The sequence below is a fragment of the Neofelis nebulosa genome, chromosome 16, assembly GCF_028018385.1.
Source record: "Neofelis nebulosa isolate mNeoNeb1 chromosome 16, mNeoNeb1.pri, whole genome shotgun sequence".
Lineage (NCBI taxonomy): Eukaryota > Metazoa > Chordata > Mammalia > Carnivora > Felidae > Neofelis > Neofelis nebulosa.
Genome location: NC_080797.1, coordinates 6,976,559 through 7,002,380, shown reverse-complemented (window position 1 = coordinate 7,002,380; position 25,822 = coordinate 6,976,559). Strand labels below are relative to the sequence as shown.

The 25,822-nt window shown below is 51.0% G+C and overlaps 1 protein-coding gene across 1 annotated transcript in view; it reads right to left on the bottom strand.

Annotated features, from left to right (window-relative positions):
- Positions 1 to 25,822, bottom strand: part of ARHGAP44 (Rho GTPase activating protein 44) — a 182,013-nt gene that overhangs the window by 6,798 nt on the left and 149,393 nt on the right. The window contains 10 exon segments of the mRNA XM_058704892.1: positions 1,065 to 1,222; positions 5,007 to 5,158; positions 5,160 to 5,250; positions 5,966 to 5,983; positions 16,524 to 16,572; positions 16,575 to 16,703; positions 18,734 to 18,825; positions 19,409 to 19,522; positions 22,951 to 23,031; positions 25,576 to 25,657. Of these exon segments, the coding sequence (XP_058560875.1) occupies positions 1,065 to 1,222; positions 5,007 to 5,158; positions 5,160 to 5,250; positions 5,966 to 5,983; positions 16,524 to 16,572; positions 16,575 to 16,703; positions 18,734 to 18,825; positions 19,409 to 19,522; positions 22,951 to 23,031; positions 25,576 to 25,657 (966 nt within the window).

Sequence of the window (25,822 nt, the reverse complement as noted above, 5' to 3'; positions counted from 1 at the left end):
ACCGACTCGGGGTGGGCGGCGAGCGGAGACCCTAGGCACCGAGGCTCGAACACAAGCTGGGGGGAGGGGAGTGCCAGGTGACGGCACCATGTCTGTGATGACACTGACCACTCCTTGGTGGCGACGGGACTGGGCCATGACGTAAAGCTGGAGGCACGGTGTGAAAAGATGAAGGGGGCTTAAAAACACACAAAAAAGCTTGGGGTGCCGGGGTGGCTCAGTGGGTTGAGTGTCTGACTCTTGGTTTCGGCTCAGGTCACAACCTCACGGTTCGTGAGTTCAAAGCCCCACGTCGGGCTCTGTGCTGACAACACAGAGCCTGCTTGGGATTCTCTCTCCCTCTCTCTCTGTCCCTCCCCTGCTCATACTCCGTTTCTCTCTCAAAAATAAACAAACTTCAAAAAACATTTTTTAAAAATTAAAAAAAAAAAACAAAAAAGGTTAGGACAAGTACACATTCCGTGCTGCTCCCCATTTATGAAATGTCCCCACAGAGCAGCTCGTTAGCTTCCAGAAAGTCATTCCAGAGAGAATAACTGGGCCTTTTACAGTACGCTCCACGGAAGATTCTGGGTTGGGCGGCTCATGGGTCCGCCTTCCCAAACAGAAACATGGAAGGTCAGGACTTCTGTGGAAACAGTCCCGATTTCCTCGGGGACCTTCCAGAAACAATCTGTGGAACCTTCCAGAAACGATCCCAGGGGTAGGCAGTTGTGCACCAGTGTCTCTGGGCTCCTGCCGAAGACGCCACATAGCATCTTAAATGATGGCGGTAGGGCCCGGAAGGGTCCTTGAAGACCCGTGCCATCCTGGGCAATGACGTCTACACAGAAGTCTTAGTGTACGAGAACCGACGCTCCGGGTACACTGTTCAAATGAGTCGAAGAAGGAATAAATACGAAGTGGGCCCTCTCAGAGCTGGTTAACTTCCAAAAGCTCTCACGCCCGGCCCAGGGACGTCTCGCTAAGTCTGCGGTTTCTCAATATCCACGCCTGCCGAGGGACACAAGCGTCCAGGCAGTGTCCCAGGCCCGAGACCCACGCGAAGGGTAGCGGTGACGTACCTTTCCGAAGAGTGTGAGGGCTCTGGTCTGGGGGCGGCTGGCTGGGGCTGGCGCCTGGCGGGGCCCCTGGCTGGGTCCCCGTACAGGGCGTCCCCTGGCTGGAGCCTGGACTTCCTTTCTGCCCAGATCCAGGAGAAAGCTCCTTGCTTTTCGAAGCGCTGGAATAGAAGCACACAGGATAAGAAAGCCCCTGAACTCGGGCAGGTGCAGCGTCTGCCTGTGGGTCGCAGTCCCGCGTGCTCCTCCGGGCCAGCTCCGGTCTGCCCCACGCCCTTCATAATGCTTTCAGAGATACTCCTGGAGGCCACTGTCCCTTCCTGGGCTCTGGGGGCCCGGGTGCTGCTCCCATCTCCACATCCGTGGCCCCCACTGCCAGCCCCCTCTCCACGCCTGTGCCCTCTGTCCACCAGGAGACCATGAGCATCCTCACTCTATCCTGTGATCGACACGGGGGTTCTTGGACACCCTGACATGGGAACACCTAGCTGCTCTTGGTGTTTCTGTGTCCACGGCATAGCAGGGCCAAGAGGGCTTCCTTGGGTCACTGTGTGACATGGGGGCTCCCTGCGGGGCCTTGTGGCCGTGGCTCTCCACTGATTTCCCTGACCTCCACCACAGCCCCAAGCCGAGTAGGGCTTCTGGAACCCATCCTGGGGACGAGCGAGTCCCAGCAGGTGGGAGGGTTCACACAGTCCTCGGCTGTGCTTCCAAATGTGGCCAGCTCAAGTCCCAGGCCCCCCGGCTTAGGCGGCGTAAGGGCCAATGGCAGTGAGGTCCTCTGACGTCCCTTGAATTGACAAAGGGACACCTGGGTCACCGTGTCCCAAAAGGGATTCATCCTTCACTGCTGGCTTTCCACCAGACATGGTCCTAAGCATCAAGTGCATGTTAAGAGACACCCTACTCCACGCCACAGAATAGGGACAGCAGATATACGGCCAGCTCATCACTCCGCCCCATCCCCCACTAAACCCTCCAAGGCAGACATTCCTAGTTGATCTCCAGAGGTCCCCTCTGCTGGGGTTCCCCACGCGGTGCTCCAGGAGGCCCCTGGCAAACCAGGGTTTAAGCTACCTGCCAGCCGTACAGGAAACCGCCTGGACTCTGATGCCCCCGGGGAGGGTGTGGGATGGGAACCTCAGTCCTTCACCCTGGCCACCTCTTCCCCACGACAAGAGACAGAGCCTAAATCTATCTAGAGGCCCCAACTATGAGAGCTACAGATATGGCACCCCTTCCCACCAGGGTTCGGTGAGAAGGGCTGGGAGGCAGGGGCCGGGCCTGGGAGAGCAAACGCCAACGTACAACTGGTTTTCCTCGCGTGAAGGAGTGAAGGGAGCACCACGTCCAAGGCCGTGGTAAACTCTCCCCCTTCTCGGGGGGGAGTTTCAAACCACACGTGGGTAAGTCCCCTCTCCGCCCCCCCAAAAAAGCCATTTCATCCAGAGGGTCTGGAAGGGCAACTCCTTTCTCTGTGCTGTTAACAAAAACAATGAAACCCTCGAGCGCCCTTGGCTCACTCGGGTGAGGCGAGACTCTCTCTTTTCTTCTTCCTCAGACCCAACGTCACCAGACACCCAGGTATTCAGGCCAAGTATCTATCCATCCTTCCTTCCACCTCTACCGCCGTTAAAACAGTAAAAGAAAACACAAAAGCAGCAAAGAATCTGCTTCTTGTGGGATTCCAGACTCTTCTTCCTTACGATTGGTAAGACACCTGCCCATGGAATGTAGGGACCAAGCAGCTCACACGTCTTTGCCCCGCCCAGCTGATGCACCCCCCCCCCCCCCCCCGCCCCGAAACAAGTCTTTACCTACTTACTAGCCTTGCTGGTTTCTCTCCAGCACAGGTGCAGCTGACCCGGTGGGGAGAGGTGGGGTGTAAGCTGGTTACTAGGAGCGCTACATGGAGAAGGCGCAGGGAAGGGCCCGCTCAAGGACACGTTAGTTCTGGGGACACAGGACTCAGCGAGCTGGGGCGCAAAGGGGGCGGGAAGCAGAGTCTGGGGTCAGAGTTAATGCCAAGCAGATGAGCGGGAGGCCGAAGCTGAGCCTGGCTGGAGAGAGCCGCCAGGCCTGGAGGTTTGGGGGGGGGCGTGCTGGGGAGGGGGGTGCACGGAGAGGCTCGAGCAAGCCAGAGGGAGGAGGGAAGGGCCTGACATCCTGGGGGAGGCAGCTGGCGGGGGGGGGGGGGGTGGTGCGTAACAGGAATCTGGCAACTGGAGGCAACATCATCTGAGCTGCAAATGTCCACAACACAGAAAAAAACAAAAACAAAAACAAAAACAAAAACACCAATGGAACACCCGTCTGTACTGGAAAGAATCCATGTGGGGGAGAGAAGAAGAGAGGTAGGAGACAAACAGAAACGCTGGTGCCCAAAGGAAAGCGACAGCTGGTTACCCCGAGAGAAAGGGGCGGTACGATGTATGGCTGTAGAGAGAGGAGAATGGCCTCTTGGTTACTCTGATCCAGCGGGTAATGTCCCCCTGCCCGTGAGTGACTCTCAAGGCCACCCCTCTGTGACATTCCGGGACATCTTCAGAGGCTGGGGAATCCACCTTTGAGGGGCATTTCCTAGAAATGTTGTTTCTACACCAAAACGGCGTTTAGCACCAAGTGTTGGTTCAGGCTCAGTTGGTTAAGTGCCCGACTCTCGGTTTCAGCTTGGGTCATGATCTCGTGGTTCGTGGGTTTGAGCCCCACATCGGGCTCCATGCTGATAGTGCAGAGCCTGCTTAGGATTCTTTTTCCCTCTCTGCTCTTCCCCTGGTTGCTCTCTCTCTCTCCCTCTCTCAAAACAAATAAAATGAAATAAAATAAAATAAAATAAAATAAAATAAAATAAAATAAATAAAAGTTTGGCTTCCCGAAGTCTCCGACAAAATTTTTCCAGCAGCAGCAGCCATGCATCTGATTTTTCCCCAGAACACATGGAAACACCCAGCAAAGCAGTCTTGTGCCATTCCCACTTCTAGGATACCCCTTTCAAGGAAGGGGCCAGATGAGGAAGGGCCAAAGTCTCTCTCCCCTGTGACCCCGGAGTGGCCGTCGCTGGGACGGGACTGCCTGACGAGCACCGATCACACGTTTCCTCCTTGGATGGACACAGTCCTCCATAAATGCTCACTGCACTGGCGGCGCCCTGAGCTGGTCCGCTTTCTCCCCCCCTGGAAAGAATGGAAGCTCCACCCGGCAGCAGGCTGCACGGGCCACCAGGCCCAGGGAGGCCACCTGACTTCCTCTCCAACTTCCCGGATCTGCGCCCAGAAAACTAGGCAGTGAGAACGGCGCAGAGGAGAGAAAGGGAGAAATCCTGAAACTCCGTATTTCGAAACCGGAAGTATTTACAGCCCAGGAAGCAAGCGGACAGGAGAGCGGGAAGCTTCCATCTCTCACGGATTTTAAGAGCTGCCACCTTAGCCGGCTGCTGGCGGAGGGAGTGGGGGAGGGGGAGGGAGTGCTATTCTTTTTTTTTTTTTTTTTTAAATTTTTTTTTTTTTTAATTTTTTTTTTTTTTCAACATTTTTTATTTTATTTTTGGGACAGAGAGAGACAGAGCATGAACGGGGGAGGGGCAGAGAGAGAGGGAGACACAGAATCGGAAACAGGCTCCAGGCTCCGAGCCATCGGCCCAGAGCCTGACGCGGGGCTCGAACTCACGGACCGCGAGATCGTGACCTGGCTGAAGTCGGACGCTTAACCGACTGCGCCACCCAGGCGCCCCGGGAGTGCTATTCTTGGGAAGCCTGGGCTCGGTCTGAAAATCCGCGGAGCCGGGAATCAGCAGGTGCCGGCGTGACGCGAGAAGCCAAACACGAAGGCTCAGGCACGGGGAAAGTGACAGCAGCCGGAGGGCCCCCCAGAGCAGGTGCAGCGACCCCCGCCCCGCGCAGGCGCGCAGCCAGCCCGGCCCCCCCCCCCCCCCCCCCCCCGGCTTACCTGGTGCGCTCCACCCCGGGCTGGAGCCCCAAGCCCGACGGCGAAAGCGAGGGGGCCGCCACCGCCGCCGCCACCGCGGGGCCGTCCGGGGGCTGCTCCGGGAGTGGCGAAGGCAGAGGCGCGGCAGCCAGCTCGGCGGGCGGCGCGGGGGGGCTGCATGGTGGGCGGGGCGCAGGACGCCTTCCTGCCGGCCGAGGAGCCTCTTCGGGCCACCCAGGACGTGTCCATGACCCGCACGCCCATGCTGGCGAGGGACACAAAGACAGCCGCTCAGCCGCGCGTGACGGGGGTGGGGCTCCCTCCCCCGCGCGGCGGACACATTCAAGCACGTCCGCTGGGAGAACAGCAGCGAAGCCTTAGCGACCCTCCTGGGCGCCCCGGGGAAGCGAGGCCGGGCCGCCGCCGCGCCCCCTGCCGGAGGCTCCGGGGTCCCCCAGCCGCGCGCACCAGCGGCCCCGGCGCTTCCACCCTCTGCCAAAGCCAGCTGGCCTTAGATCTGCGTGTGGACTCCAAAGCTGTCCCCCAGAGCAGAATGCAGCCTCTCTGGGGGGCACTCGCTCCCCCCACCCCCCCCACGAGTGAGAGATGGAGATGAGAAGGGCAGGGAGCAGCATCGCACTAGAACACGGCACTGACCAGCAGGACACATCTAAACGTCCGTCCTTCCTTTTGTCACTTGGGGGCCTAGAGCACAGGCCCGAGTCCGGACTCCCGCACTGGCCCCAGGACCCTGGCCCGGCTGCAACCCCTTCAGGCCCCAGCCGCTCGGAAGGGGCTGATCGTGCCTATTGGTCACTCCGGGTTCTGATTCGCTTTTAACCACCGAGCCACAGCTTCCATTAAAGCGGGCCAAGCACCCAAACATGGCACATTCACCCTCTCGCAGAGCTCACTAAGGCATGGCTTGCTTTGTTTTCAGAGACTGAACGTGACCTCATGGCTACCCGCGAATACCGTACCTTTGGATTTTCCTAAGGCTGCAGGGACAGAAACATACATATATTAGTGTCAAAAAACCTATGCCTTCCTTTGGACACACAGGTTGCCGGGGTCAGGGTCTGAGAGTGGGGCCTTTATGGTACCGTGAAATGGTTTCAATTGACTTGCCCTCTCTAGTTCGAGCGACTCTTCTGATTGGGCCAAGGTTGTATCCTACCAAGCTCACAGGTGAATAGAGAGAGAATCTGGAGGGCTGATATCGGTGTGGGTAGGAGTGCGGGTTGTGGGGAGAGGGTGTCATAAGGGAGAAGAAAGAAATCGGTGGAAATTGCCATCTGCCGGCTTCCAAGTTACATGATTTAGAAGGCTATTCATTCTGGGGCGCCTGGGTGGCTCGGTCGGTTAAGCGTCTGACTCTTGATTTTGGCTCAGGTCATGATCTCACTGTTCGTGAGTTGAGCCTCCATTGGGCTCTGCGCAGACAGCTCAGAGCCTGCTTGGGATTCTTTCTCTTCCTATCTCTCTGCCCCTCCCCCACTCACGCTTTTTCTCTCTCTCCCCCCAAATAAATAAACGTTAAAAGAAAAAAAAGTTTTAGAAGGCTGTAAGTTCTTTCCGTCGCTCTAGGAGGTAACTGGTACCGTGGTGTGAAGTCAAGACTTTCGCCGTCTAAGCCAAGACCTGATTATTTCCAGTACCAGGGAGACGCAAACATTTGTGTGACGAGAAAACCTCCCAGCCTCCGTGTCTGCCGTGTATCTGCACAGTGGGGTGTGGGTATGGGGGTGATCTCGTGCTTACTCTGACCCAGCCCGGTCAGAAGCACAGACCTATTACTGTGAATTCTGTCCACCCCGAAAGGGCTTTTAGACACGAGCACCAACATCAAACAAACAAACAAAAGGCTCAAGTTCCTAGACTGGTTGCTGCAGGTAGGATTTAGGTTCCTTGAAGGAAACGTGTCTCAGGATGGAGCAGGGTCAGTAAAAGCAGAGCACACACAGGATGGGGACAGCTTCCTGACACTCGTCCCTCCATAAGATCCCCGGAGGTCTTTTCGCATCCCGTGTCACGGTTACTATTTCTCACCTCCCGTGGAGGGCACCTGGGGGATTAGGGGGCTGGATGCCTGGGTCTCTTTCCAGGACCTACTAGCTTTCAAGTCATATTGGGTCTGAGGAACACCCCCCCCCCCCCCCCAATAAATAAGCACCTTCTCCAGGAGCTCCAGAATCGCTCCTGGAGGCCACTCGAAACTCTAGGACAAGGTCCAGCTACATACCCTGGTGTTTAAAGGGGACTGCAGGGGAGAATCATTAGGCTCCAGAAATTATCAGGATGAAAAGGGCAAAAGGCTTAGTCTCAGCAGAGGAAGGGAAATGACAGGGCTTAGCTGTGGTGGTAGGTGAGGGTGACACACAGGCAGGATGGTTGCCACAGCGACCAACGGGGGGGGGGGCTAAGGATGTCCGTCTGTCCATCTCACCCCATCTGCTTTACCCAGTGCTCTTTTACTTAGAAGGATCTTTCCAGGGGCCCGTGGGTGGCTCAGTTAAATGGGTGACTTCAGCTCAAGTCACGATCTCAAGGTTTGTGGGTTCGAGTCCCGCGTCGAGCTGTCAGCAACAGAGCCTGGAGCCTGCTTTGGATTCTGTCTCCCTCTCTCTCTGCCCCTCCCCTGCTCATGCTCTGTCTCTCTCTCAAAAACAAACATTAAAAAAAAAAAAAAGATCTTTCCAATTTAGGGGAGGGGGTGCAGCAGGGCGGGGCATGGGCTTCAGGATCAGGGCTCCTGGGGGATGCCTTCTATTTCCAGGGACATCTTCCAGCAACGGCAACCTCCCATACCAGGCTCCCTGGTGATCTGGTTTACCAAGTGCAACGGGCTTTGGGGTTTGAATCCCAGCTTTTCTCATTACCGTGTGATATGGGTGAGTTACTGAACGTGTCACGTCCTCTGCTCATTCTCTGTAAAATGGGAGTGATAATGACCCTCCCCCCTCCTCCTCAGGGTCGTCAAGAACAAGCAGGACAGTGTGTACAAACCACAGAGCAGCTACTAAGAAACCAACTAGCGGTAGCCTTGACAATGATGATGCTCTGTCCTTGCAGGTGCCAAGTACAGCCTTTTCTTTCTTAATCTTCACAGAGAATGAAGTAAAGACAGTGAATCCGGCCAGGAGGAGATGGAGATACCATGAAGACCCCATCTGGGTCACGTCACCCGAGTCCACAGGATCTGCCATGAGATCGTTTCCCCCTCCTAACAAAACACCAAAGATCAGGGTGGGGGGTTCTCTGGTAGGCGTAAGAGGAACAAACAAGGAATACAGTCCCTTTCCCCCAGGCTCTGGAGTCTTCCAGGAACCTGGTGAGGTGGGCCCGTGTGGGCATCAGAGGGCGGGATGCTGAAAGCCTCCTTGGATGACTGTAGGCATCAGGAATAGAAAAATAAAGAGGGGATCCTCACCTCCCTAAGTCTTACTGCCTAGCCCGGGTCGTCAGGGCAGGAAAGAAGGGAAGAAGAGGGGTCGTCTTGGCTGAAGGGTTCTTTGGGAAGCAAAACCTGTGACGGGCAGCAGGGGACTCGGGCAGAAATGGCCACAACACTCCGCCCCACAGAGGCCTTCCACGTCCCGGGCGGGGGGGTGGGGGGGACGTCCGGCAACCTTCCTCGGTCCTCGGCCAGTCCATTTTGGCTTTAGTGCATTTTCTCTTGCGGAACCAGCCCGAATGCCCACAGCGGGTGGAGCCAAAAAACCATTTCAGGTGTTCTCAGTGAGATGGAACACCACCCACCCAGTGAGTGGAAAGGAAGGGGTTGGTCAGAGTACCTCATGGACGCACGTCGCTATCTTAAAAACGGCACGACGTCACTCAAAATTCCAGTCTGTGTACTAAAAGCAGCTAATGCTGACCATGTACGGAGGATTGCTCTAAACACTTCATAAGCCAAATTTTATTTAATGCTCAAAGCAACTCTCAGGTGGGTGCCTACTATCATTGCGTATCAAGAAACTGAGGCAGTCAGAGATTAGGTGACCTCCAAGGTCACGGGACCAGAATCTGAACTTGGAGAGAGTCTGACCCCAAAGCTCACATGCCGCATGTTCAGAGTATGTAAGGCTTCTTCTTCTCCCACAAGGTGGGTGGACGGAGAGAATGGAAAGGTCAGACCTATAAATGTCTCCTTGGTGCAGGAAAGGAAGTGATGTTCTTGTTTGAAAGCCTGTAACCTGGTAGGCCACGCAGGGAAAGCCTAAGAGCCAGAATCTTAAAAATGAAGAGACAAAGAACTGCCTCCGTGGGGGGAGGGAAGGAAACAACCCAAGTCTGAAAGATGGAAAATCCATCTGCAAGGACACATCTACAGGGGTGCCTGGGGGGCTCAGTCGGTTGAGCGTCCGACTCAGCTCGGGTCATGATCTCACGGTTCGTGGGTTCAAGCCCCATGTCGGGCTCTGTGTCAACAGCTCAGAGCCTGGAGCCTGCTTCCAATTCTGGGTCTCTCTCTCTCTCTCTCTCTCTGCCCTTCCCCTGCTCATGCTCTCTCAAAAATAAACATTAAAAAAAAGTAAAAAAACAAAAAAGAATAGGTAGATCGTCATGGGTTAGCTGTTGCTTTTTGCTTTTTTCCCCTCTGCAGGACAGCTAGCTGCCACGCAGCTCGTGAATCCCCAGTCAGGGACAATCCTAGCCGGAGGTATTAACTAATATATGGCTTTGAAGTATTTTAAGTCTATAGAGATCTGCAAGGTTTTGATTTTTGTTCTAAAGATCAGTTGCATTGGGTAAAAGCCGGCCAAGGGAGAGGAGACAAGAAATGCGTCTGTCATCAGACGGGAGGCCCTGGGGAATCTGGGTGGCTCTCCAGGCATCCACGGAAGACTTTCAAGTTCAAGGAATGTTTAAGATACACTTGGGGGCCAGGAAGCAGTGGCAGGGGCCTTGGGGGTCACCACATGGTGAGTGACAGGAACCTAAAATCCAAAGACTTACCCTTGCCTACACGCACCTGGGAAGGCCAGACTTGGGTAATTTCCAGTCCCTCCAGGGATGATCCCTTTTTTAAATACCTAACAACAAAGTTTCGTAACCTCCCCAGTACAAATAAAGGCTGGAGTCATCTGGCCACATTTCTGGCCTGGGCCTGGGCCAAGAATTTACCTCTCCAAGGTCCATTTGGCCAGTACAAATCCAAAATAGGAGTCAACTTTCCCACTGATACCCAGGATGACTAGGTGAGCTCGTCTGCATTAGGGTTCAGGTTCTATCGGAAATAAAGTGAACGCACCAGACAGACATCCATGACACGTCTTTTGGGTCGCTGCCTTTGCTGTTCATCCTCCCTTCAGGGTCTATAGAACACCTGATAGCCGCAATTACAGAAGCAAGGCCCTTGGACCACTAGCTCTGATTATCACGCGACCGCCGACTTTGATTTAAATGAATTTGGGAAACAAAGCACGCCACAGCGCCCTCAGGAAGATCTGTGACACGTGACAGACTCTAAGAGGTCACACGCTAAACCAACTGGTCTCCGTGTGTTGAATCATGTGTTTTAGGAGTCCATTAGACCCCAGACTCCCAGCCAATACGACAACAGCGGAACCAGTATTCCAGAAAGCACCATTCACATTGCTCTTGGACCTCCTCAATTCAAGACGCCTATCCCGAGCTGGACATCTCGATGAAGGTCCAGGCGGGTGGGGACAAGACCCATCAGAGAGTGACTGTCACACACAGGCTAAGGATGTGTCACGCACCAAGCTGAGCTCTAAAGGAGATCATGAGCTCTGGTGGAAAGATCCTCATAGATTTGTGGGCTGCTGATAGAACACCTCTGACGACCAGACCGCCGGTGGGACAAGTGAAATGGCGACAGGCACGTCAGGTTTTAAGACTTGAAAGAGGAGCCACATGTTGGTCTTCTGAGTCGGAAGAGCCAACGCCACTGGGATTTCTGGGGACAGACTGCTGTCCCACTGGGACCCAAGAGGCTAGAACTGAGCAGAGGCAGCGGGACAGATGTGCCACCGGCAGGGTTAAGTGAGGAGAGCGTGAGCCAGAGCCAGAAGGCAGTTAACAGACAGCAGGGAACCCGGTGTGTACGGAATGGGTCGTGTTGGTACCGGTGAGGTCTCTCAAGTATATAACAGGCAGTGGGCTGGGAGCGGAGGCAGAGGGGAGTACAAAGGGGGAGGACCATAGCCATATCAGGTAAGCGAGCAGGGAGGCTCTGCTGTTGATGTCACTTCTCTTCCTGCCTCTGGCCTGTCCACGGGCCTCTCGACCATCCCAGGTGAGTTTGTGCAGACCCTGCCGATGCATGCATCTGACAAGCGCTCAGGGCTCCTGGGTCCCCTCCTGACTAATGGGCAAGAGAGTGTAGACACCTTGGCCAACTCTTTAGGCAGGAGGGTTCACATAAACTATCTGATAGGACCAGGGCGCATGGTGGCTCAGTCGGTTAAGCATCCAACTTTGGCTCTGGTCACGATCTCATGGTTTGTGAGTTCGAGCCATGCGTCAGGGCTCTGTGCTCACAGCATGGAGCCTGCTTGGGATTCTCTCGCTCTCCTTCTCTCTCTCTCTCTCTCTCCCTCCCTCCCTCCCCCTCTTGTGCTCTCTCTTAAATAAGTAAACTTAAAAAATTTTTTTTTTCAATTGTATCATTGCCAAGTTCTTTATTCAGAATGGCAAAATCTTTCTGTGATTCAGTGGTTCTCAGCCCTAGATGCATGTTAGAATCAGCCAGGACACCTTAAAAAAACCATCAATGCCTGAATCCCAGCCCAGGCCAGTAAATCATCCTAGAGGAATGGGGTTGGGCCTTAGAACAGCAGTATTCTTTTTTTAAAGCATGTTTTATCTTTATTGCATAAGAAGCCACCCTCGAAACAAACCAGCTTATTTATCTGGGTCTCAAATCCACACCTTTGGCAGAGTTTGGCAGGTACGGCTTGTATTTTCTACACGGCACTAGCCGAGATGGTCTGGCTTGGCGAGGACAACTCCCGAGACGATTCCCTTACTGGGCACTGGCTGTCAGCTCAGTGCTCAGCTGGGGATGAAGGCGGGGTGGGGGGGGGGGTGGGTTTCACTTCTCTCCAGTGAGAAGAGTGGAGAGCTCTTGGGCTCCAAGAGTGGCTGCTTGGGCTCCCACACGGCGAGGTACTTGGGTTCCAAGAGCGAGGTGCTTGGGAGACCCAGGCACAATCAACAGGGCTCTTTCCGACCCTGTTGAAGTGCTGGTAGATCTCTTCCACCACATTCTGTTAGTTAAGTCATGGACGCCAATCATTGCCAAAGGAGCGTGGATAGATTTCAAACCCCCCCAGTGGGAGGAGAACCAAGCACCTGCCGCCATTTTCACCATGACGCGTCCGGCACGCATTTGCGGCGAAGGGATGTGTTAGGGCCCCGTGGCTGCTGTAACAAGTACCACAAAGCTGGGAAATGACAGACATCCATTCTTTCGTAGTTCTGGAGGCCAGGAGGCCAGGATCCGTAGGAATGGGCCGAAGCCAAGGTGTCAGCAGGACTGTGCTCCCTCCAGAGGCTCCAGGACAGAGGCTACATCTTGGCTCTTCCAGTATTTGGTGGCATACACTTCTTAGCACATGGCCACATCTTTAGATCTCTCTCTGCTCCATTTCTGCATTTTGCCTTCTCCGTGTGCCTATGTCAAATCTCCTTCCACATTTTAGGACACATGTGATTGCACTGAGGGCCCGCCCTGATAATCCAGAGTGATCCCTTAGTTCAAGGTCCTCATTTTAATCACATCTGCAAAGACGCTTTTCCCAATTATTTACAGGTTCCGTGGTTCAGGACCTGCTATCTTTGGGGGGGGGGGGGGTCATTATTCTGCCAACCAGAACAATGAAAAAAGGCTGATGTGAGCTTGTAAATCTGCCTCCAGGTCTTACTAAAGACACTCTGTTTTCTAAGTCATCCTGAATCAGAGGCATCAGGACCAAAGCCTGGAGCTGGATGGGAGTGAACCACCTTGAATAATGTCTGGGACAAAGAGAGCCATCAGGCAGAAACACACTGCTGGCACTGAAGGGGAACTCACCATTTCTTCTAAGTATTGGCCAGTTTTTTCCTTTTCTTTCTTTTTTTCTTTCTCTCTCTTTCTCTTTCTTCCTTCCTTTTCTTTTCTTTCTTTCCTTCCTTCCTTTTTCTTTCTTTTCTTTCTTCCTTCCTTCCTTCCTTCCTTCTTCCTTCCTTCCTTCCTTCCTTCCTTCCTTCCTTCTCTTCTTCTCTTTGTCTTTCCTTCCTTCTTCTTTCTTTCTTTCCTTCCTTTTTCTTTCCTTCTTTCCTCTCCTTCCTTCCTTCCTCTTCTTTCTTTCTTTTTTTCTTTTCTTTCTTTCTTTCTTTCTTTCTTTCTTTCTTTCTTCTCTTTCTTTCTTTCTTTCTTTCTTTCTTTCTTCTTTCTTTCTTTCCTTCCTTCCTTCCTTCCTTCCTTCCTTCCTTCCTTCCTTCCTTCCTTCCTTCCTTCCTCTTTCTTTCTTTCTTTCTTTCTTTCTTTCTTTCTTTCTTTCTTTCTTTCTTTCTTTCTTTCTTTCTTTCTTTCAGTAATGGCGTTATTGACATACAATTGGTGGTTTTGTTTTTTAACTTCACCAAAATGCTTTGACAAAATGAGCTTTAGTTTATCACTGTTTCAAGGGGTAGTTTGGAGACTTTAAAATGTGTCTCATAGATTTGGGGTGCCTGGGTGGCTCCGTTGGTTAAGCGTCCGACTCTTGATTTTAGCTCAGGTCACGATCTCGCAGTTTGTGAGCTCGAGCCCCGTGTCAGGCTCTGCACTGACAGCAAAGAGCCTGCTTGGGATTCTCTCTCTTTGTCCCTCCCCTGCTCGTGTACTTTCTCTCTTAAAATAAATGAACATTAAAATAAATGAAAGAAAATAAGTGTCTCATAGATTTTAGAAGCTCAGAAATGGGATGAACGTGGAGAATTTCCCCGCTATTACTAAAACAACACAGGGACTCAACTGACGTAAATTCCTTTCTTCTCCCCCGGAACATTTACTCACAACCTTGGGGTTCTAGTTCTGTTAAAGCCAGTTAAGATCTGATCATCTGTAAACCCACTGAACCTTAAAACACCTGTGCCAGTACCCCATTACCCTAAGCTGGGAAGCCCTCTGCTTAATTTGATGTTTAATACAATTTTTTAAAATATTTATTTTGAGAGAAAGAGAGCACAAGCAGGGGAGGGGCAGAGAGCGCGGGAGACACAGAATGCGAAACAGGTTCCAGGCTCTGAGCTGTCAGCACAGAGCCCAACGTGAGGCTCAAACCCACGAACTGCGAGATCATGACCTGAGCTGAAGTCGGATGCTTAACCGACTGAGCCACCCAGGCGCCCCAATACAAATTTTACAATTCATAAATGTATCTGTTTAGGGTGCCAAGAGTAATTCGCATAGCGCATCCCCTATACCCTAAAAGTAGACGGTGCCAGTTTCTGGCTTTCAGTCAGAATTGTATGCAGAAGGGGCATTTCATTTACAAAGTTCTCGAATGCCAGAATGTCATCAGAGCTGAGGCAGTGGCTTGAAATATCATCATTCAAGGGGCACCTGGGTGGCTCAGTCGGTTAAGCACCAGACTTCGGCTCAGCTCGTGATCTCACTGTTCGTGAGTTCGAGCCCCACATCAGGCTCTGTGCTGGCAGCTCAGAGCCAGGAGCCTGCTTCAGATTCTGTGTCTCCCTCTCTCTCTGCCCCTCCCCCACTTGCACTCTGTCTCTCACTCAAAAAAAAAAAAAACATGAAAAATAAATAAATAAAATATCATTCAAGCTTCTGCAACTTCCTGTGTATTTTGGGGGCCAGTGGACTTTGTCCCAAGATTCCATAGTGGTAACTCTCCCATGGATGGCATCTGGATTGCTTTCCATGGGTGCCTGGAACCAGTCAGGGTCTGGCAGGGAGGACAGAGCTCCACAACTCTGATGGAGAAACACTAGGACCCAAGGAGTTCTCCAGAACCCAGCCAAGTCCAGAATTCACCCTCCGGGGTATATCCCCTCGGCTCAACGAACTTCACAAAGGAACAGTGGCTTCGCCTGAGATTAAAAACAAAATCTGAGGCACCTGCTAATATGCACTTGTCTGTCTCTTCTCTGTCTCTCTGACTTTCTCTTACAATGCAAAGATCAGATTCTAAGTACACTCTTTTTTTTTTTTTTTTTTTTTTTTTTTTTAATAGATTTAAGGAATTTCTCCTACTCCCTGCAGCGTCTAAGAATTCCCAGTCTTTCTTTCCCCCTTCGCTGGAGAACAACCAACCACACAGAGCAGGTAATCAAGACACAAGACACAATGCACAGCAAGAGTCTGGTGGGTAAGGAGGTAAGCAGGGATCCTGGCCCCTTCTGAGCATGCCTCTGTCAATCCCACGACACAGGTCTAGGTCCCCGCTCTGAAAACAAGAAGGGCACGTGGTAAGACGCACGCACCCCTACAGTTCCTGGTTTCCAACCTTCCCTCTGCAGCCCTTCAGGCCAGATGCCTTTCAAGCAAGCGGGCCTTTCTGGCTGCCTCGTGACCTGTCGGGGAGACGGAAGTTGTGACTGCTACGCTTCTGTCATCTGAATTTCTGTCATTCCCATCCAACGTTTTACACTCCCGGTCCGGCTCAAAGGAGCAGTTGCTGCCTTTGATTTCATGGCGGCAATTTTCTGTTCTTAACCGAAGTTTACTTGACTGACTCCCTGGACCAAACGATGCAACCCAATCCTTCTCTGAGACATATTTTCGCGTAGGCCCCCGGCTTGCGGCCGTGCGCGGTCCTCGCGGTCGTGGCTGACGCTCACCGCGAATCAGCTGTGCTTGTTAGAAAACACGTTTATGCCCCTTTTATTTGCTTTGGGGATCCTAGGAGGCAGTTGCACGTTATGGAAACTGATTTCACAGCAGCGTGGAGGGGGTCATTCCTATGCAAGTGAAGCGGAAGGCATTGATGAGTCTCCCCCGGGGACTGTGGCATCAGGAGGTATAGGCGTCCATCATAAGAGACGGGAAAAAGTCTTAGAAACTGACAGGTGACACACAGATTGCGTCAGGTTGTAGGTTTTACTCTCGGTCTTAAAGAGACTGAGGCTGGAAACATAAAAGCGGGCGTTCAAGGCGTTGTTCGTGCAGGAACGTTGATGGACAATGCAGGTGAGAAGAGCCATCGTCAACGAGGAACCGTTTAGGATTTGAGAACTGACGTACGCTGATAAATTTGCAGTCAAAATATAAAGCGTGTTCCCATCTTTTAATTCCCCTTGCTGGCCGACTTTTTTTCCTTCTTTTGATAACTAATGAGTATCGATCACAACCCTCATTTCAGAAGGTTGCACTTACCTTCGCCCCTAAAGCCAGGGAAGCGAGCCAAGGGACCCAATCTAAACAGCACAGAGGAAAACCTCAAGCAGGAGGCAACAGCTTGATTGCTACAAATCCCCTAAATTGCTGCCAGAGAGGGCGCCCTGCCTGGCAATCCGGTTCCGTGTTACCTCTCGGACCCTCCCGGCTCCAACCCCCAATGCTGAGAAAGGCACACTAAGTCATACCCATCCTTTTTGTAAAACTCCAGCATCATATTATCCGTGGCGACGCTGAGGGCCGGCGGATCTGCTCGGGCTGGCGACGGTCAGTGGGGTCCATGTCTGGGGAGGGCATTGAGCTATAGTTGGCGTTGTGGTTCACGTGTACCGGACTCCCATAATTCCCTGTGATGTTGAACTCTATCTCTGTGGGGGAAGAAAGAAATAGGTGTACGTGATCTATGGGTCCGTCACACCCTTCCTGGGCAGGAGAGATAGGAGCAGAGATGGGCTCTCATTTACACTTCACCCCTAGAAAACTTTGTCCCGCGGTTCAATGTTAGGTCACCTGTTGATATGAATTCATCTTAACATGATTCATCACATCAGCAGGTGCACACAACTGCTCACCTCTCACATTAATATGATGGGCACTTAATAAAGCAATTTCTATTTGTGATTTAAAAAACAACATGGGGCGCCTGGGTAGCTCAGTTAGTTAAGCATCTGACTTCGGCTCAGGTCATGATCTCACGGTTCATGAGTTCAAGCCCCGCCTCGGGCTCTGTGCTGATGGCTCAGAGCCTGGAGCCTGCTTCGGATTCTGTGTCTTATTCTCACTCTGCCCCTCCCTTCTTTGTGTTCTCTCTGTCTCTCAAAAATAAATAAGTGTAAAAAAAGATTAAAAAAAAAACAACAAACCCAAACTTAAACAAGGAACAGTTGGGGTACTTTCTGAAAAAGACAAAATCATCCATTTCAAACCTCATGGTTAAAAGTGAAACACCAGAGCAGTCTTAATTAAATCAGGAAAAAGGACAATGCCTACAATCACCACTGTTACTTAATGCTGTTGGAGAAGCTGGCCAATGGAATAAGTCAAGAAAATGAAATAAGAGGAAAGATCGTTATTTTTAGTGATGACGATGTCTTTCTGGAAAACCAAAGAGAAAAAATTAGGAAGGACTGGAAGCAGAGATTTCACTAAGGTCACTAAGGTGGTGTTGGTGATCAAGTGACATCAGAAATATCCCAAAGTTCCCTCGCCATTTCCTATCTGCAACAGAAATTAATCCACTCATCCACAAACTTATAGTGTTATGCCTTAGACTCCTATTCCCTTCTTTCTTTATGTCGATTTCCCACCCTCACTCAACTTGATGTCATTGACAGAACTCTTAGGACATTAGCAGTTAAGAACCTTCATGGTCAAAACACACAAAACCAAGTCAACACCATCAAACTTCTTCGATGTTGATCATCTGAGTGATTACTGCTGATGGACAGAACACAGAATTATTAACATTCTATCCTCACAGGAGGTAAACAGTTTACTGTAGCATAGCCAAAAGCACATCCTTAATGTTTACTAAACACAGGGTACAGTGCTCTTTTTTTTTCTTTTGAAAACAGTGAAATTAGTACAACAACTGCTCTCTCCCGAAAGCTGTTACCTTCAGAGTTATCCCCTTCTGCTATGCTGCTTTTTGAACATTTATGAAGCATCATCCGAGGGAGCCACCTTTACAGCCTAATTTTGAACCGGATCCAAAAAAGAACCTGATTGCCTTTGAGCCTCACCTTTACATTTTGAGGGCAACTCAAAGGACACACAAAAGGAGTAACAAAAAGATGGCACCCAGGGGATCGCCGAGCCCTGGATAAAAATTCATGCGCATCTCAGATCTATGCGGCATCTATAAAAGCAGGCGATCTCGCTTTCCTTTCTGCTCCAGCATTTCATAATTCACAGATGTAAAGACACCACGATGTGGATGTGAGACCAGTAAAATCCACAGACACGGTTAGTGCAGGCAATGGACAGCAACTGTCACTTAGCCAAGGATTAGACAGTAAGACACTGACGTGACTGTCCACACCCTACTTGAGTGTGTGTGTGTGTGTGTGTGCGTGCGTGCACGCGTTTGTGTAGGAGGATTAATAACAAACACTTTTGGTTTCAAAAGTTTCGAGGGGTGCCTAGGTGGCTCAGTTGGTTGAGCGTCTGACGTTTGATTTTGGCTCAGGTTGTGACCTCACGGTTGGTGAATCTGAGGCCCACGTCGGGCTCTGTGCTGACGGTGTGGAGCCTGCTTGGGATTCCGTGTCTCTCTCCACCCCCTCCCCTGCTCACTACCTCTCTCACAAAATAATTAAAAATAAACTTAAGAATAAAGTCTTGCATCCACAGTAACACTGGTTCTTCCCCACCCCCACACCTCAATGCCGCCACATACCTCCAGGGAAGAACCAGTCTGCATGCTGGATGATGGGTTCGACAATCCCGACAATCTGCAGTGAAACCGTGGTCATCATCTCCGTGATGTTCCTGCCAGCGCAGAGCAGAGGGGTGGGCAGGGCTGGGTCACTGGCCGGGGCGGGGGGGCACGTCTGGCCCCACAGCCCAGGGCCGGAAGCCTGCAGACCTAGGTCTAAGGGTAGGCTTTCTCTTTGCAAGGGCACTTGACCTTTCTGAGCCTCTCCTTCCCTTCCTCAGAAAGGGGTAACCACAAAAGGCCTCCTTACAGGAGACACATCAATGGATAATATACATAAAACTGTCTGCTTTCCAACTCTGTTCTCTTTTAGGAGACGGCCCTCTATCCCCCGGTTCCAGATGCTGGGGATGCACGCTCTTCGGAGAGAGTCAGGAAGGCCTGGAACAGCTTGCCTGGCCTGGGGCTGACTCAGATTAGCTCAAAGACCCTCACCGCAGACCCGTAGCTCTGAGACCATCATGGAGAAGGAGCTACAGAATTCTGGGTCTCCTCCTGAGTCTGAAACCTGAGCAGGCCAAGAGAGAAATAGAACTTGGCAAATAAATGAGGCCGATGATATGCTGGGGGCCCCGGTCGTGCCCTCTGCCACCCGCCCCGTACCTTACCCATTCGCGTGTTCTGCCCTATACTCACCCTTCTGCTTGCGGCCACAGCAAGTTGGGGCCTAACACAATTGCCATGTTGCTGGGAGTCATCTTGTTCACATCTTGATATTCTGATAGCTTGGATAAAAATTTGATCAAGTATCTGAAAGGGAGTCACAAGGGCCAGGTTGAACCAGGGCTCAGCCCCAGCCGTGTTCCCCCAGCACAGGGCAGACACTTCTCTCCCCCACAGCCCATCTTACCGACAGCCAGATCGTACACCCCGCCTTATAATGAAGACACATCATGGAAGAGGACACGAGAATACTTTACAGACAGACAGACTCATATACCAGGACGCGGCTACCTGTCAACATCTACATCACCTAACCCTGGCCAGAGAAATTCCCCATCTTTCCTTTTGACTCTGTTATCTAGTGACCTAAAGTCCCTCTTGTTCTTCAAACCTCAGTCGCCTGCCACCCTCCCCGTGTGCAGAGGTGAGAAGCAAAATGTCCAGGTGTCACCGGCAGGGACCTCCACATGCTAGGGGTGGGGTTAACCTCAGGGGGGCTTTCAGAGCTAATGGAAAAAGAAATTAAACATAGGGGCGCCTGGGTGGCTCAGCTGGTTGAACGTCCGACTTCGGCTCAGGTCACGATCTCACGGTTGGCGGGTTCGAGCCCTGCCTCAGGCTCTGTGCTGATGGCTCAGAGCCCGGAGCCTGCTTCGGATTCTGTGTCTCCCTCTCTCTGCCCCTCCCCTGCTCATGCTCTGTCTCAAAATAAATAAAAAACATTAAAAAAAAAATTAAAAAAAAAAGAAGTTAAACACAGAGCTAGCACACGAGCCAGGCACTCACTCCTAGAGATGTACCCAAGAGAACTACACCCACACATACGCATTTGTGCACAGTATTAAGTCAGCTAAGAAGTGGAGACCACCCAAATGTCCAGCAAGGGAGGACCGGATGAATGAAATGTGGTCTGTCCGTACAATGGAATACTATTCACCCACGAAAAGGAACAGAATACCGACACACGCTACCACATGGATGAACCTTGAGGACACGATGCTCGTGAAAAAAGCCAGACACGAAAGACCGCATGTTGTGCATGTTGTGTAAGCCCACCTAGAGGAAGTTCCCAGAGAGGTACCTCCGCAGAGACAGAGAAGGCAGATAAGCGTTTGCCGGGGGCTGGGTTGGGGGAGATGGGGAGTGGCTGCTAACAGGAACAGTGGCTGCTAATGGTGGCGAATGAGATGGTCTAAAAACTAGGGGTGATAGTTGTGGGACTCTACAAACACACCAACAACCACGACACTGTACCCACCAAGAGGACACAACAGTATAGGACTTCTATCTCAAGGAACTATTGAAGGAGCCATACGTTAGATTGCTCTTGGGATTTTTTTGTTAATGTTTACTTACTTATTTTGAGAGAGAGAGAGAGATGGAGGGAGGGAGGGAGGGAGGGAGGGCAGGCACATGTGAGCAGGGGAGGGGCAGAGAGAGAGAGGGAGAGAGAGAATCCCAAGCAGGCTCTGTGCTGTCAGTGTTGAGCCCAACATGGGGCTCGATCCCATGAACCGTGAGATCATGAGCTGAGCCAAAATCAAGAGTCAGACGCTCAACCGAGCCACCCAGGCGCCCCGTGCTTGTTGTAAAATATACATAAAAAATTACCACCTTGATCATTTTCAAGTGTTAAGTACTTTTGCACTGGGAAGCGACCATCACCACCATCCGCCAGATCTTTTGCGGCTTCCAGAATAGAAACTCTGTCCCCATTGAACACTAACGTCCCGGCTCCTGTCCCCCTCCCCCAGGCCCTGGCAAACACCCCTTTGCTTTCTGTCCCCGTGAACGTGATGGCTCCAGGTACCACATACATGTGGAATCACACAGTATCGGTCCTTTTGCGTCTGGCTTCTTTCATTTAGCACGAGGTTCTCAAGGTTTATCCATGTAGTAGCACGTGTCAGAATCCCCTTCCTAAAAAGGCTGAATATTGCATTACATGTATATTCTGTTTCCGTTACCCATCGACGGACATTTGGGCTGATTTCACCTCTTGGCCATTATGGATAACGCTGTCACGAACATTACTGTGCGAGCAACGAGTCCCAGCTTTCGAATAATCCATCGGGCACATACAGATATACCCAGACGTGGAACTGTTGGATCATATGGTAACTCTATGTTTAATTTTTTTAAGGGTCCGCCACTCCATCGGCTCTTGGGATTTTTAACAGGAAGGCGGAAATACTCAGGCAGATGGAGACAGGCACTGACGCTGAAAATCTGCATCTGGGGAAGCACTGAGGAGAGGTGACAGGGCCAGGAGAAGTTGCTGGCAAGCCAAAGGGATAAGGAAGCAGAGAGTGTGAAGGTGCAGAAAAGATCCGCAGAGCGGCGGCAAGTGAAATCGAGGCGAAGCAACAGTGAGAGACGTGTGGAAAATAGCTAAGTGCCAGATCACCAGAGGACATTCTCTGGTCTCCATCTCCGTGCAGACCAGTTCAAGGACACGTCTGCCAACCAGCTCCACGTTTGGTCAGCTTCCCACAGGTGCACCTGAACACCTACCTTTGCGACAAACCCACAAGATCTTTTTTTTTAATTAAAAAATTATTTTTAATATAATTTATTGTCAAATTGGCTAACATACAGTGTATAAAGTGTGCTCTTGGCTTTTTTTTTTTTTTAAATGTGTATTTATTTTTGAGAGAGAGAGAGAGAGAGAGAGAGCGAGAGAGAGAGAGAGCGGGAGGGGCAGAGAGGGAGACACAGAATCTGAAGCAGGCTCCAGGCTCTGAGGGGTCAGCACAGAGCCTGATGGGGGGCTCGAACCCACGAGCGGTGAGATCACAACCTGAGCTGAAGTTGGACGCTCAACCGAGCCACCCAGGCGCCCCTTTTTAAATTTTTTGAAGTGTTTAATTTACACCAAAGTTAGTTAGCATGTAGCGCAATCATGATTTCAGGAGTAGAATCCAATGATTCATCCCCTACATGTCACACCCAGTGCTCATCACAAGTGCCCTCCTTAATGCCCCTCCCCCGCTTAGCCCCTCCCCCCACCCAATGCCCCACCAGCAACCCTCAGTTTGTTCTCTGTATTTAAGAGTCTCTTATGGTTTGTCCCCCTCCCTGTTTTTTATATTATTTTTGCTCCCCTTCCCTTATGTTCATCTGTTTTGTGTCTTAAATTCCACATATGAGTGAAGTCCTATGATGTTTCTCTTTCTCTGACTGGCTAATTTCGCTTAGCATAATACCCTCTAGTTCCCTCCATGTTGTTGCAACCACAAGATCTTAAAATAGGTTCCGTTAAGCTTTGCTTCTTGCAAATCAAAGAACTGAACTGCCTGAGCCACTGGCCGCCAAACATAGAGTGCCCTTCATTCTGTGTCTTCATTTGCAAAATGGCAGGGTTGCTTGAGGGTGGAAAGAGAGCCTGTGCATTAACCGTGCCTGGCACCCCATACAAGGCTGTGCATGCTAGTTACCATGACCATTAGCCGGGAAGCCAAGTGTCTGTGGCCTCAATAACTCCGATCCCGTGTCTCCAGGATCCATCCACTTACCGGATGTTGTTGTGATTGGCCTTGGGCAATTTTTCACAAGCATTCCACAGCGCCTGAAGCCTCTTGTCTTGCTCCTGAATACTGGGAAATAAATGGGAAAGCCACTGGTTGAGCTTGAAGCAATGATATCTCACTGGCAATCATATTAACCAGTCATCATACTATGTGGGTATAAGAAACCAACTATCGGGGCACCTGGGTGGCTCAGTCGGATAAGCGTCCAACTTTGTCTCAGGACGTGATCTCGCGGTTCGTGAGTTCGAGCTCCGTGTCGGGCTCTGTGCTGACAGTGTGGAGCCTGCTTGAGATTCCCTCTCTCTCCCTTGATAGATAGGTATTCTTACTGTATTTTATTTTACTTTATCCTATTTTACTTTATATTTTATTTTATTTTACTTTATTTATAAGCCCTCTGAGAATTAAAAGAAATTGCTTCTAGGACTACAGTTTGTATATGCTTCTCCTGAAAATCTACATCAAGGTTTACATGGTGAGGAAGGCCTTTCTGCTCAAAGAATCTTTTCTCCAAAAAAATTAAAAGGGAAAATGTCAGCAGGGTGAGGGCCCAGCTTTGACCCCTTGGCCTGGGGCCCAAGGCAGGGAGGTCCTCCCACAGATCGTGACCGAGGCAAGAAAAATGGTTTTCCCTCATTTCAGGCTGAGGAAGAGGTAAGCATTCTCCAAAACGCACTTCTACTAGGAAACTGAAGACCAAATGTCTCATTTAGAAACGGAAAGGTTAACAGATCATGTTTGGTCGCAAGCTGACCAAAGGCTGGACGAAGAGGGTCGTGTGCAGGGAGGCCGTTAAAGACCCAGCTCCACCCTGCCCGCAATCTGGTGCCCATTACTGAATCTCTATGCGGCCTCACTTTTCCTAATCTGTAAAATGGGCTCATGGGAGTACTTTCTGTCCGGAGTTGGCATGAGTGGTTTAAAGGAGCATCTGTACAAAGCGCTCCACAGAGCGTCTGGTTCGTCTCAAGCTCTCAGTTCAGCGTCTGAGGGGAGAGGGCAGACGGTGCCAAGACCTGGCTAGAACCTGAAGGCCTGGCTGCCTCCCTTCTCTAGCTCATATGTCATCAAGATCACACGTACAGTCAGGAAACAGAAGGGCCAGTTTCCATCGAAGGATACAGCCTCGCTTATCTTCATCCCTAAGACCATGGGGTGGCCCCAGAGAGGCGGCCAGTGCCGGAGATGAGCACTTGGGTTCCTGAACCGGATCCCATTCCACCATTTATTAGATGCCAGGGAACCTGCCCTCATACGTCATACACCTGTTCTTGTACTCGACTTCCTCCTCCATCAGCTGGGGAGAACAGCACAACCCGCTTTCGAAGGGTTACTGTGACAAATAAGTTAAAAGCGTATCGTGAGCTTATAACAGCAGCGAGCCCCTCGTAAACACGGGACAGAGATATGGCTCGTGATTAATACGGTCACGGAACTCACGCCCACTCTCCACGGCGAGATGTTTACACATGCCAGATACTCAGCCAGGCTTTTCTGATACACAGTCTCTACTCCACCTTGAAAAAAAAAAAAAAACACAACAAAAAACAAAACCGTGGTGCTCTGAAACTTGATTGGAGCCAGCCTTCTAGAACACCACACAGATGAGCCTGGCTTCACCTCTCGGCCAGTGGGTTTTTTTTTTTTCAGGGCCCAAGGAAGCATAAACATACTCCAGTGACCCTTCCGACAGGCTAAGCTGGCTGTGCTTTGAGACTTAACCCACAACTAGAGAGTTCTAGAAATCATGTCCCTTCCTCAAGCACCCAGCAGAGGCCAGCCCACTGACCAGAGATCATGTTTTTATATTAGCATTTTTTTTTAAGTTTATTTGTTTATTATTGGGGGTGGGACAGAGTGAGAGAAGGAGAGAGAATCCCAAGCAGGCTCTGTGCTGTCAGGGTGGAGCCCCATGTGGGGCTCAATCCCACAAACTGTGAGATCATGACCTGAGCCCGAATCAAGAGTTGGACGCTGAATCAACTGATCCTCTGAGGCACCCGTATATTAGCTATTAATGAGCTGTTGTTAATATAGATGTAACGATTATAAGTAAGAGTCAAGGCTCTGTGACCACTCCTTTGTACTCTTCTCTCCAGAAGGAAGCACTACAATCCAGAACCTTCTATGCATTTACACTTATATGGAGGAGCACTCCTAAAACTGAACGGCTTTGAGTATGTTGTGCTTTTTTTCCTTGTTAAAACAGAACATCATACGTGTCCTCGTTAACTTGTTTTATTTCACTGAAGAGTAGGTCTTCCTGTCTTTTCATGCTAGCAGTAGCTCGAACAGAGCTTTTAAGCACTGCGGAGTATGTTAACAGTGCAGATACACCATAATTTATTTGGCCATGCCCCACATTCCCCACCAATGAGGCTTTACTAACTTCTAGGCTTTCGTTATCCCAAATAACACTGTCGTTGGCATCCTTGTTCATGCCTCTTTGGGCACATATTCGGGCATCTCTCCACGCTATATACCAAGAAGTGGAGTCGTAAGATCACAGGCTAATAAGCTTTCGTAAGGCATACAGAGGCTTTCATAATTTCAGCAGATACTTAAATCAACTCCAACCAGCAGCACACTCCAAAAATGTGGCGTACTCACTTGGAAGCCTGAATCCACTCGTCATAGAGTTCAAAGGTCATAAGAGGTTCTGGCAACTCTCGGAGGTAAGATTTCAAAGCTCCTGGACACAAAGACAACATCGGCTAGGAGCCACTTGCCATCGGCACAGACAAGTTCTACGGGCCAGCATCACCCATGTGGGTTACATGTGGGGATGGGTTCCCTCACCCTCATGTGGTTTCCCACATGCACGGATCGGAGGCTCTGGCATGGCGGTGGGACCTGG